The following is a 14,037-nucleotide window of genomic DNA, read 5'->3' as shown; positions in this document are numbered from 1 at the left end:
CCATATTCACCAGATCTTGCACCAACTGATTACCACTTCTTCCAGGCTTTTGACCACTTCTTGCAAGGGAAAATATTCAATTCTCAACATTCTGTGGAAAATGCCTTTTGCAATTTCATCACCACTGGCTTTCCACGATTTTTCGTTGCTGGCATAAACAAGCTACCATTAAGATGGCAAAACTGCGTCAATACTTTAGCACATACTTGGATTAATTGTACTGCTTCTTGTTTGAGGTACAATAAACTACACTTTTGATTCAAAATTGGACATTTCATTTTTAATGATCTAATAGTAACTTTACAGTTGATAATCTTAATATTAATAGATACTACATTACTCAGGTGATCCAAGTTACATCACTAATAATAAGAAAATTAAACTTGGGTACTACCAAAGTCAATAAGAAGAACAAGGAATGACTACTGTGATACTTCTGCTAAAATGAATAATCAGAATCTAGTATGATAAAACATACAGCAAATCCAAATTGAGGAGCCATCTACAAAATAACTTCAAAGTGCCAAAGCCATGAAAACCAAGAGATGGTTAAGGAAATTCCCCAGACTAAACGATAGTAGAGACATGACAAATATATTCTATGCATGGTTCTAAGCTTCATCCTCTTGCTATAAAAGACATTATTAAAATGATAGGTAAACAATGATAGCGGTCTATAGATCATCAATGTAAATGTTTTATAGAGCTTATGTAAGACCATGTTTTGTTTGTACCAAATACACACTAGATTTGCCATGATGACAACTTAAATGATTTACATAAAATGTTTCTGATACAAAATACCTCTATGTACTGTTTTTGCAAATTTTCTATAAAAATGAAACAATTTCAAAAGAACAGAAAGACTAAAAAGTGAAGAAAGCTAAGGCCAATAAACAAATATGCATAAAGTAGAGAAACTTTAGAAAAGTGAAGTAACTCAAGAAAATAAGTAGCATCCCTGATAATAATCATCCATATCTTTTTTGTGTGCATATGTAACATGATATGTGACCCTATAGATGGATGAAAAATGTTTAAAATAACATATTGCATATTATTAAATACATAATTTATTCACAGATAACCAGTATTCTATAATATGCAGTTATATAATTTTTCCCTAAAAATATAGCATCCCTTTAGAAATAACTTTTAAATATCTTAGTAAATACGATAATAACTATCCTTAAATATGGAGATAAAAATCCCTATTTAGTAACAATGCAATTATAACAAGGTTTAGAAATGAGATATACAGATGCCAGCCACATATATTTATTATCTGAATATTTCATTTCTGTGCCTCACACTCCCTTCTGCCATTATCTCTGGTGGGGAAGAAAAACTTGGTAAAATATATTAAGAAGACAGGAATAATTTCCTAAACTGAATTATGAGTAGTCATTGTAATAATTTTTAGCTCAATTAAGTACATGAGATATTATTCATACCTATTCTACAGAAGGAAAATGGGTTTACAAATTAGAGAACAATATATATATACACACAGTATATTTTATTATTATCTACTATTGTTATGGGTTAAACAGTGAGTATCATTAAATTTTGGCTATATCAAAGGGCTCCCTTAATTAAAGAGTTAGCCTGAAGACAGCATCTCTTTTTTCTTGCACAGTTTTCTACAAGTGATCTTAATGATTCAAGCTCTTTTATTTTTAATCCTTTTTTTACATTCTTAAAACTAATTTCAAATGACCAATGATTGCTGATTTCTCAAATTATATTCTTAAATAAAAGATAATTAAATGTGCTTGGTTTAAATTAACAACAACAACAACAACAAAAAATCTGAACAAGATCTTGCCATTAAAACCTGGCTTCATTTTTACAAGCAAGAATTAGATTAGTCCTCTTTGATCTATCTCCCCTCTCTTTAGAAAATTGAAAAAAGAAGGGTTTTTTTCCTATAATTTTATGGAAAATATGAGATATTTCATGTGTATGCTTGATTTATCAAAATATCAACTGGAGCCATGGGAGAGGCATATATATATATATATATATATATTTATGACTTCACTATAAAAATATATATGCATATTGTATTTTTTGACTTCACTATAAAATTGTTTTTTAAAATGTACCTCCTAGGTGATAATTCTGCTTTGTAGTTAGGAAGCATCCTCTCTTTTGGGGTTTACATACCTATTTTGGAGCAAATTAAAATTGTTGGACACATAAAGCTAAGTAAAATTGTGACTATATAGTGTTATTTCTACTTCCAAAAGATCGTGACTTCACAAGGCATTCCATGTATTTGTACATGTGTTGCATTTCTTCTCTTAAAAGAGCTTCACTCTAACTTTTAAACTGTATTACCAAATAACTTAATTCAACTTTTTTACTTTCATAATTCATTATTGTTATATTTAAACTTTTTATATTAAATCTTAATCTTTAATACAGTGATTCCACCTTTGCTTCATTAATTAATGCACTTATCTAATAAAGTCATCTTCTCCTGGGCAATTTTAGGGGAGGGAGTCGGCCGTAACCTGTCATCAGGTAACACATCCAGCCCCTAAGAATGGGAAACTCAAACCCTGTGAGGGTTTCCGGGCAGTGCCCCATAGCAGTCATTCTAAGGTCTAGCTGACGAGAATGTTGTGATGAACAGTGAGTTAATGCATTCAAAGCACCTAGCACATGGCAGATACTCAACAAATATTAGGGTAGCTATTATTATGGCCAAATTATAGTTCATATTGGTCACTTTTCCTTTGGTTAGAAGTCAATATGTCAATGTCTCTTTAGATATAATACATTAATCCAGACACCATAGACCAATGCATAATAAAATGGGATAATGGCCTTACTTATTCTTGATACTATATTTCTATTAAACAATATACATTTTCATTTGATTTGGCCTCCTTTTCCCATCCAGTAGCTTGTCTGATATCTTTTTTTTTTTTTCCAGAAACTGCTATTAAATAAAGTCTCTGATACTGTGTTTCACAATTGATTTACTTAACCTCAGTTCAGGACTCTAGACTTACCCCTATGAAATCTCATCTTGTCAGTTTGGGCTGATCTTTTGAACCTACTGAAACCCTGTCAAATCAAATATTTGAGCTCTTTTTTCAAGATTAACTTAATTCGCCAATACAGTATCATAAAGTGGCCTTCTGTATTTTCACCAAAGTCATGGATAAGCCTATATAAGTCATTTTTGAGAACAGAGACCTGCTTAGAGGTTAAGCTGTATCACTTGAACAGAATTCTATAGATATAGAATTACAGTCAATCTACTTGTCCATGTACCCAGACTATATCTGGTTCAGAGCCTTATTCCACAAAACTTGAAAGCTGGTTAAAATTAGTTCATTTGGAAGCACACTTTCTTCACCTGAATATAAAGCCAAGTTTCTTTTACATAATCAGTTTTATGATCTAGCCCGGAAAAGTCTACATCTTGATCTTTTTCCAGAAGTCATGAAGCAAACTTAGTGATGAATATGAAACTATTCATAACATCCTCTGTATTATCTCATTCTCATGTTGCTATGAAAAAAGGAAATCAGGGTAATGTGACAATATTTTTAGAGAATCCATGCTTGCATCAATTCCTTATCATTTCTTAATTCAGTCACTCAAAAAATATATAATGAATTTCATGTAGGTGCCAGACATTGTTATAGATTTGGAATCTGAAGATGAATAATATATGGTACCTGGTCTTTACACATAAGTTAGAGTTCAAAAGATAAAAGTTGTTTTAGAGGTGTGAATCAAGGCTTGGGAACACCAAACTGAATTATGATGGGAGTTCTTGGTGAAGGCTTCTAACAGGTGTCACCTTTGAGTTGGGTCTGAAGGAGTGAGTGGAAACAGGTCCAATAAAGAAGAAAGGGAAAGACTGAAAGAATCAAGATGACATTTGTAAAAAGACACAATACTCTGAAAGAGTGCGAGCTGTTAAGAAATGAGGCATTTAATGGAACACAGGAGGAGTACATTGTGTGAGGAGACCAGTGGTTGGTGACATGAATAGAGAGATAATGAGAGACCAAATTATGGATTTCCTTAAAAACATTCATCATGTTTATATTCTGTCTTGTATACAGCAAGCCGAGTTTAAAGTCTTTTAGTGATAAGGCAACATGATCCATTTATCTTGGAACAACTATCTTGGTAGAATTCTAAAGACTAATTACAACATAGCATAACCTGTGGGTAATTGCCAATTTCAATGTTTCTCCAAGTAGCCAAGATACGTAAATATAAACTCTAATATCCTAAAGTAATGTCTACTACTCCAGAGAACAGATATATCTCTGTCTGTGTGTGTGTGCTTGTATGTGTATGTAGAATATCATGATATATGTATACACACACACACACACACACACACACAATGTATTGAATATCATTTTATATATGCAATGCACATTTCTGGATCATAGTAGTTTTAGGTAAATTTATTAACTATATGAATGGTTTGTTGTGTTATATTTGATTTGCTTATGAGCCATTATTGAAATGCCCAAATAACAAAGGGACCTAGGTGTCCATGACTTGTGAGAAGTGTCAAGAATTGGATATGAAGGAGGAAATAATTTTTGTTGATACCTCAGAAGTGAGTGAACACTTCCATGAGGAATATTAGAGATAAAAACGAGATAAAGTCAGATCCCTGGACAACTTCAGTTTAGTCAGTGGACTTAAAAGCATATGAACAAATGAAATTGAAAGCAATTATTCATAAAGTTAGTGTAACTGTTTCTGAGGAGAAAAATGTAAACATATGTGATCAAATGCTGTGAGAAAAATCAAGAAAATAGTAATTTAGATTTGGAAATTGGGGAAAACCAGATGACTAGTGAAATATGAAGTCCTTTACAGAGTTTCAGATGTGTTGCAGATAAGCTATAAAATTAGGTGAAGTTCACAATTTGTCTTACTCTTTTCTGGTTGCTATAACAATATGCTTTTGACTCTGTTAATTTATATACAACAGAAATTTATTGCACACAGTTCTAGAAGATAGGAAGTCTACGATCAAGGTGCCATCAGGTTCTGTTTTGGCCGAAGGCTGGTTCTTCACAGATGGTGCCTTCTGTGTGTGCTCACGTGGCAAAGGGAGCAAAACGTGCTCTCTTCAGCTCCTTTGTAAGAGCACTAATTTATTCATGAGAGAAGAGGCCTCATGTCATAACCACATCCCATAAGACCCCACCTCTTAGCAATATCACATTGGGGATTAAATTTCAATATATGAATTTTGGTTGGACACCAACATACAGACCACAGCACAGCTGAAATAATAAAAATGTATATAAAACTTGACTGGAAATTAAATGGCCACCCTAAAAAAAAGCAGATGAACTCCTCTCAACCTAGAGTTCCTGAGGTGCAAGCAATTGATGGTGACACTCTGCATGTTATAACCTTGCTGGATCTGGGAGGTTTGATTACTTAAGTGTCAATGCTTTTAATATTTGGGACTTTTATCAGATAGAGATTGGTGAGGAAAACAAGCAAAAATAATTTATTATGGAGAGTTAAGTGGTTATAAGATAGATACAATGAAAGACAAAAGAGAGCCAACACTCTTCCACCTTCAGTGTGACAAAATAACTCAAGTGAGGTCCAGGGATCAAGTCTGCAACTGCTAAGTAAAGGTCAAGAAGCCTTGCTGCCAAGCTACTCCTGTGCTGATATCACAGCTGCCCCACACCAGAAATGGGGTGAATAAACTGCGGAATTGTGGGTGGAGTCCAGCTGCTACCCTCATTAGCACCTGCAGGTCCTCTTGTCCACATGCATCGCCTGAGAAAAACAGAAAGAGCATTCATATCCCTGCAGCATTCGAAGCCATATACATGAGCCTCTCATCCTAAGTTGCCTACATGAACCACAGCAGCAAATGAGTCTGGATAACGAAGATTCTAACCTGCCATTTCTATGATAGAGAGCAGTAGCTTAAATGATAGAATTTGCTACTGAGTATTAATAGAAAGTACCTATGATAATGTTTTAAACATCATTCTGGAAGAATATTCATGTAAATATTTCCTTTTAAAAGAGGGTTTACAAATATCAAACTCTTCAGATTGCCTTGATCTAAGGTTAGCAACACAACAGCCTCATCTGTAAGAGCTGAGTCAGTGTCTCCAAACCACACCTTAATCACCAGCTTCTCAGCATTCTAGGAGATCAAATTTCCGTAAGTAAAGATGTTGGGGCAGAAATTAGGAACAACTTATTTAAATACCATGACAGGAAACAAAAAAAGAAGAAGAAGACGAATTTCTTGTTTTAACAGAGAGTAGGAGTGAAGAAAGTTTGTCATTTAGAAGGATCTTTATAATTCATGGTAATAAGATGGAGAAGAAAGATTAAAATTCCAAGAAAGAAGAAAAAAGATGAGAAGAGCTCTCTATGAAACAGATTTCTGGAAAAGAAAAAAAAAGTAAAAAGAAAATTCCATTGAGATGTGGAGTGTTTAGCTTTGGAAAATACGAGGATAGGCTTTCATTACGGGTTAATCAAGCAGTGATAGCTCTTCAAGATATTGATGTCATTGTAGCATTATTCACAATAACCCAGATAGGCAAGATACAAAAATATTTACATATGGGGGGTGTGTGTGTGTGTGTGTGTGTGTGTGTATGCTGTGTAAAATAAGCCAGACATGGAAATACAAATACAGTGTGATGTCTCTCATCTGTGTAATTACAAAACAGTCAAATTCATAGAAGCAGAGAGTAGAATGGTGGTTTCCAGGAGCTGGGGAAGGAGAAATGGGGATATGCTGGTCAAAGGATACAAAGTTTTAGTTATGCAAGATGAATAAGTTCAGAGAATCTAATGTACAGCAATGTGTCTATAGTTAACAATACTTATTTTATATATGAGATTTTCTAAGAAGGTAGATCTTAAGTCCTCTCATCACATACACACACACCACATATCCACATACACAATGGTAACTATGTAAGATAATGGATATGTTAACTAGGTTGATTGTTCTGATTATTTCATAGTGTGTACATATCAAAACATCAAGTTGCATATCTTAAATATATAAAAATTTTTATTTTTCAATTATTTCTCAATAAAACAGGACAAATGAGGTGATAGGGTATAATTTGCATGAATTTGCTTTATGTTTCCTCTTTTCACTTTTAATGTTGATTTCTGTTTATTTGCTGAGAATTTCGAATGCAGGTGAGAAAGAGCTAAAACACATCACATACACATACACATGCACACACATATGCACAACTAATCTTTGTCATTATTGTCTTCAACATTCAGCTTATTCTGAAGCCTAGGAAATGGCTGGTTTGTAATTCCATGTTCTCCTTCATTTTGAAAATGTTGTTTAAATATGTGTTCATCAAGATCTCCTTTATAGCCACGTATAATATTGATTAGCTCCCTTCCACATTAGTTCCTTTGGGCTTACCCTTTCAAGTTTTTTTCTTTATATACTGAATCCTCACTTGAGAAGCTTTTTTTCTATTAGGAAGATGATATCTCATGTATTCTTTACTCTTCAATTCTGTTCCCAATAATAGCTTTCTCTCTCTCATGCGTGCTCACGCTCTCTCTCTCTCTCTCTCTCTCTCTATATGTATATATTTTTTATTATTGCCCTCTTCATTTTCTGTAAGGATTCATGCGCTTTCATTTCACTTATTAGTTCCTCTTTATTTAATTGTATTTCTTTATTTTATCAAAATAACATCAGAGGAGCAACTCCTCCCATTGTTCCTCTACTTGTTACATGGTAAAATTATCACCAAAACAGACATTTTAGTAAGTTTCACATTTATACTTTGACCGAACAATGACTATAGGTATATGTATAAATATAAAATGTTTAACAACATTATTTGTACATGGACAACTATTTTTAAGGATAGGGTGAGAATAGTATTTATGAATGTCCAGTGATTTATATACATCAACATATTTTCATAACAACTTTAATGCTGGCATTGTCATTACTATTTTACCTATGAGGAAACTGATGCCAAATTAATTTAATTTGCCCAGGTTCCATACAGTAACACCAGAGATTGTTCCTACCTGACTCCTAAATCATAGCACCAGCTCTTTGCTATTTACACACAGCATACAATTTCTAAGCTGAACCTAGATACTGTATCCATTACCTACCATTTGACTAAAACATTGATATATGTCAATGGATAAAAAAAAGACATAATGTAAGGAGGATAGTTATCAGGAAGCCTTAGCAAAAATTACAATAACTGACATTTATTAAGTGCTTAATGTATCCCAGTTTCTGTTTAAGTGCTCTACATTACTGGATACTCCCAATAAACCTGGCAGTGGGTACTAATCTAACCTCTATTTTAGAGAGACAAATAATGATATGTGAAAGATTAAGGCAGGAGTCCCCAACCTTTTTGGCTCCAGGGACCAGTTTCATAGATGACGATTTTTCCATAGACAAGTGGTGGGAAGGGATGGTTTTGGGATGATTTAAGCACATTGCATTTATTGTGTAGTCAAACTTCTCTGCTAATGATAATCAGTATTTGCAGCCATCCCCCAGCACTAGCATCACCGCCTCAGCTCCACCTCAGATCATCAAGCAGCAGATTCTCATAAGGAGCACACAACTTAGATCCCTCTCATGTGAGCAGTTTACAGTAGGGTTTGCGCTCCTCTGAGAATCTAATGCTGCTGCTAATCTGCCAGGAGGCAGAGCTTATGTGGTGATACAAGTGATGAGGAGCAGCTGTGAATATAGATGAAGGTTAGCTGGCTGGCCCGCCGCTTACCTCCTGCTGTGCAGCCAGTTCCTAACAGGTCATGGACAAGTACTGGTCCACAGCCCAGGGATTGGGGACCACAGAATTAAGGGGCTTGTCCACCGCTATAGTTGACAAAAGTGTCAAGGCCATTCATTTAATCCATAGATTCTGAGGACATATCCAGTCTCTTAATCTAATACCATACCAGCACTAGCAGAGGTAAAAAGAAAGAGTAATTAAATAAATATATATTTGCACAATTGTTTTCATTCAGTAGTGGGTAGCATTCATTAACTATTGAGATGACAAATGCTAGGAAATGTTTTAGAAAAATATGATAACAATGAGGGGAGAACTGTCTGTGGGGTCGAACACCCGTAAGCCCCAGCTGAAATACCGGGCTGTGTTTGATAATCTTTCACAATATGCTCTTCTTTTTGCATATACCCAGTGAGTTAGATAATCCAGGATCCTAAGCATAAAACTGGAAAGACTGAGATTGAGGTTGTAAAAAGAGTAAAGCTCCTAAATGCTCTTCTCAGGGAAGTGAGGTGATCAGAGTGGTTCTTTGGACAGATTAATTTTGCATTTGCATGCCACATGGATTGAAGTTTTTGTGGGACACCCAATAGAAAAGGAAGCCGAGAGACACTAATAGCATTGCAGGCAGAGGCATATAGGGCTAGAGTTTAGGAGCTAACTGAGGAAATGGGAAGGAAGAAATAGATACAAGGATCATAATGTAGGAATTATTAAAATAATGTCTTGACTAATTGGGATGTATATAATAGATAGAAATCAAGGATGAAGGCAATTAGAAAATAATTCAGAGAGTGAAGAATTAGAGGTACTGATTCTAGGCACATCAGACACTATTCCCTCCGACATATTCTGTTTGCTTGCATATTATTTTTGATTACTGAAATATCTAATTCATCAAATATTTCCTGAAGACACAATATTCCAGTCACTGTGCTCAAAGTTGCATGTATGTATGTATAAATATATGTGTGCATGTCTGTGTGTGTATAAATATTTGTCCCTTTTTCAAAAAACTTATAATTTAGTTGTCATTTGGTGGCTGGACACAAAAAATCAGAATGTTAAAAAAAGTTAAGAAAGATTCTAGAGCTGCAAGTCATATGCATGGTTTTACTTTTAATAAAATAACAGAACGCAGAGGCCAAAAAATAATATAAATTAAAAAAACTAGAGTCATTGAAAATAGACTGTATGGCTAGAAAAGTGTAGTCATTGGCCCATGTTTTGATGATTGGACATTTGTGCTATGAAGAAAAAGGATCTTGTTTCTCTGTGGTGCACCATGTCAGGTGCACAGGTTAGTGAACCGTGCACACCTCTACAGTCAGAGTAAGAACAAATAATCATATACCTGCCATGTATTCAAAGGTGGGATCCCAAGAGAATTATGTCTTTCCTTATTCCTAAGGATATACTACCTTCAATTTTGATGTATGTCCCCAAACTGAAGACTATAATTGCTGTGATGTCCAACTTAGACCTAATAGACATTAGAAAGTCACTCAGCATGGATCGAAGAATTGGCAATCTAAATAAGGGCATCCATGCATGATTGTTTTTCTCCTCTATTTTGGATCAAACCTACAGATGAAATTTTTGGATCAAACTTACAGATGAAAAGAACTGCAGATTAACTTGGAGATTAAAGACACATGAAAACTATTAGACTGTTTACATATGACAGTTTAAATGTATTATTTAAATAACTTAAAATTATATTTCCAGACAATACTTTGATAGTACTATGACTTTTTGCTGCCTCAGTATTTTCTACACATGTGTTTGTGAACCTTAGAGTCATAACATAATGTACTTAATAGACTTTCTAATTTACAGTTACCAGTTAGAGCTGAAATATACACTGTGGTATTTCTTTACAATATTCACATGCAAAAGGCCATAGAGCTATCCTCCTGGTTCTTATCCAGTACCATTTTTAAGGCATAATTTCTTGTGATCTACAGCACCCTTTTTTAGCTCCAGCAAATAAAGCACATTTTGACTGACATTTGAGATTTCTATCTGAATGCTTGATCAAGAACAGAAATTTACATTTACTTCATTTTTGTCAATCAAGTATATATAGAGAGATATATAATATATTATTTCTCTGAAAATAGTTATATATTTTTTTATTTTCCCAAGTTTATTTCAAATGTGATATATAGCAAAGAGAGAGCAAAATTGATAGAGTGAGAAATTCCTTTAATGTTTAATGTGCCTCTAAACTTGATATTTCTGGAGTAAGGTTTTCATTTATTTCTTCATTAAGATTTTTTTCTCTCTTATTTTCTAATTCTGCTTGCTCTGCCTTTGAGATAATTCTTTCTAAAGAAGTTTGCATATTAGAAACTAAAAGTTCCACCAAAGATATTGAACTTGAAATAATGTAAATAATGGGTTGATGTAATAATATGTACAAGAAAGATTTTATATCTGTTTTTAAAATAATTTAATAAGACATCAGTATCTCCACTAGAGTTTTACTTAAATTATATAATATATAAATAAAATTAGACTAGAAATTTTGCAGTTTTATTTAGTTAGAATAGTAACATTTTCTCAGTACTTAGCAGTTGGCCAAAAGTAAGTAATATAATTTTGCTAAACAAAAAGAAAATAAATTTTACATTTTCACAAGACATTATTATTTATGTCAATCATTGAATAATGGATTTATTTATTCTTAGGTTTTAAATGTTACTCTTTATCTTTATCTCCTCTCTCTCTCTTCCTCCCCTATCTCTTTCACACACATGCAAACATAAATGCACATTAGTTTTCTTTAACATCAAATATAATATTTATATTGCTCAGAAAATGTTGAACTAATATATTTCCTCAATAAATGAAATGTGACACTGAATGTTTTACTTCTTTATTTTCTGTGGTAATAAAAATTGACCTGTGTGTCCTCTCTTATATATAATTTGAAGACATTATTCAGGTGTTTATGCAAGCCCTGAAACTCAAATCTATTGAATGATATAAGCAGCCATTTTCCTTCATTACTAATTCTTACAAAATCATAAGTCTTAATAATGGCTACCCACATTACGTGTTATGCTTCCTTTGTGCTTGTTTCTTCACAGATGTGCCATCCAGTCCCTATGGAGTGAAGATTATAGAGCTGTCACAGACCACAGCCAAGGTTTCTTTCAACAAACCGGACTCCCATGGAGGTGTACCTATTCATCACTATCAGGTGGATGTCAAAGAAGTGGCGTCAGAGATCTGGAAAATAGTACGCTCCCATGGAGTTCAAAGTGAGTCAATAATTTCAAAATATATTGATTGATTCTGGCTTATCTTCAATATGCCTGTGTGATTAGCTTTTTATTTTCCTTCAGCAGTTTTTTCTTTTGATAAAGTGATGCTGGGAAGACATTTTCACTGCTCTATTGTTCTTGAGAATAACCTCAATACAGAATGGAAAGGTTTCCATCTTTAGATGGAAATGTTTAATAGAATCAGCAAAGTTCTATTCTGGGGTGGAAAAATTACCTTTTAAAATTTTTTTGCTGGGCCGGGCGCGGTGGCTCATGCCTGTAATCCTAGCACTCTGAGAGGCTGAGGCTGGTGGATTGCTCCAGGTCAGGAGTTCGAGACCAGCCTGAGCAAGAACGAGATCCTGTCTCCACTAAGAATATAAAGAAATTATCTGGCCAAATAAATATATGTATAGAAAAAAAATTAGCTGGGCATGGTGGCACATGCCTGTAGTCCCGGCTACTCAGGAGGCTGAGGCAGGAGGATTGCTTGAGCCCAGGAGTTTGAGGTTGCTGTGAGCTAGGCTGATGCCACGGCACTCCCTCTAGCCTGGGCAACAGAGTGAAACTCTGTCTCAAAAAAAAAAAAAAAAAAAATTTTGCTGAAAAGACTCCTGATGTGTTAGATATGATGGTTGGGTATCCTAGAATGTGTGCTTGTTTTAAATTTATTAATATTTATTTCACAAGTAGGTATAAAAGTCATACTATAAAATGTCAGTGTCGTATATGTGTATTCATGAAGCCATCTCAGAAAATTCTATAGAATTTTATATTTTTATGCTTACTTTTATATTTATATTTACTTTTATATTTCTATAAAGAAGGCAAAATGATTCACCGAACTTCTTTTCAATTATGTAAAATTTCATCATGTTCTGAAAACGTGTTTTGTTTTCTCATTATGAGGAGAGAAAAGTAAAGTAGGAAATAATAAGAAATTATCAGTATTGGACTCTGTTGATTAAGACATAGAACTACCTGAGTGGTCCAAAACAGTAGTAGAAAATAGTGAGGAAATTAATGCATCATAGTGTATGTCCTATAAGGATCCTTTGTTGACCCTAACATATATGGCATAGGGGTTCAATAAAAGGTAAAGCCCTCCTGAGAAGAAAAGAGAGAACCAATTGCAGTGAACTTGAAGAGAGAGCAAATTAAATCACTCAGTCTCATCTTTGTTGACACCAGCTTTTTCAGTTTTCACTGAGAATAACTACAGGCTTTTGATAGAGAAATGTCACAAATATTAATCAGTGAGTCATCAGTTATTTACCCTATGCTTCAAATAATGTCCTCAAACAGGTGATCTTTTATTATTTCTTTTAATGATCAGCTATTAGAATAATGTTCTTAGTGCACATGCTATGTGGTTCAGGAGAGATTTATAAAGACAATGCCCAGAAAAGAATAACTGAGTGGGGCCAAAAACTATAGGAAAAAAATTAACTTGGATGGCAGAAATAATATTTTATAAAAAATTTGGATTTCATTAAGAGAAAGAAGGGAGGGTGGTAGGTGAGAGACAGAAAGGCAAAATGAGTTATTTCTCACACTGCAGAAAACTCAATGTGGGTGCTCAATGACAACCATCCCACCCCTGTCACACTGGGGAGAATGTTAATAGACCCTGTCCAGATTTCTTACAGAGTTGCAACACCATGGAGAATTTATAATGGCCTTGATCAGGCCAAGTTGATCAAGTACAAAACCTGACTTTATAGCACATATATCCATCTGTCCAAAGCAGATTCAATGCTTATTAAGACTGATATATAAAAACAAAATATATTTGTTAATTTACAATGAGAAATGGTTGTCCAGAAATTAGAACTTTCAGAGTCTGTATGATAAGTACCTTCTTTACCCTTTACTATATCATGTTGGAAATAAAATATGTGTCAGAAACTTGTCTGGTGAATCCAGAATATGAGCAATGGAAGCCTCATAAATAAGATGTTTAATGG

General features: G+C 34.0%; 1 protein-coding gene across 1 annotated transcript in view; it reads left to right on the top strand.

Annotated features, from left to right (window-relative positions):
• The window catches only part of NCAM2 (neural cell adhesion molecule 2), a 325,026-nt gene that overhangs the window by 196,576 nt on the left and 114,413 nt on the right, over positions 1 to 14,037 (top strand). The window contains 1 exon segment of the mRNA XM_069472428.1: positions 11,894 to 12,067. Coding sequence (XP_069328529.1) covers positions 11,894 to 12,067 — 174 coding nt within the window.

The sequence above is a fragment of the Eulemur rufifrons genome, chromosome 7 (assembly GCF_041146395.1).
Source record: "Eulemur rufifrons isolate Redbay chromosome 7, OSU_ERuf_1, whole genome shotgun sequence".
In the NCBI taxonomy this organism is placed as follows: Eukaryota; Metazoa; Chordata; class Mammalia; order Primates; family Lemuridae; genus Eulemur; species Eulemur rufifrons.
This window is presented reverse-complemented; position numbering and strand designations above follow the sequence as displayed.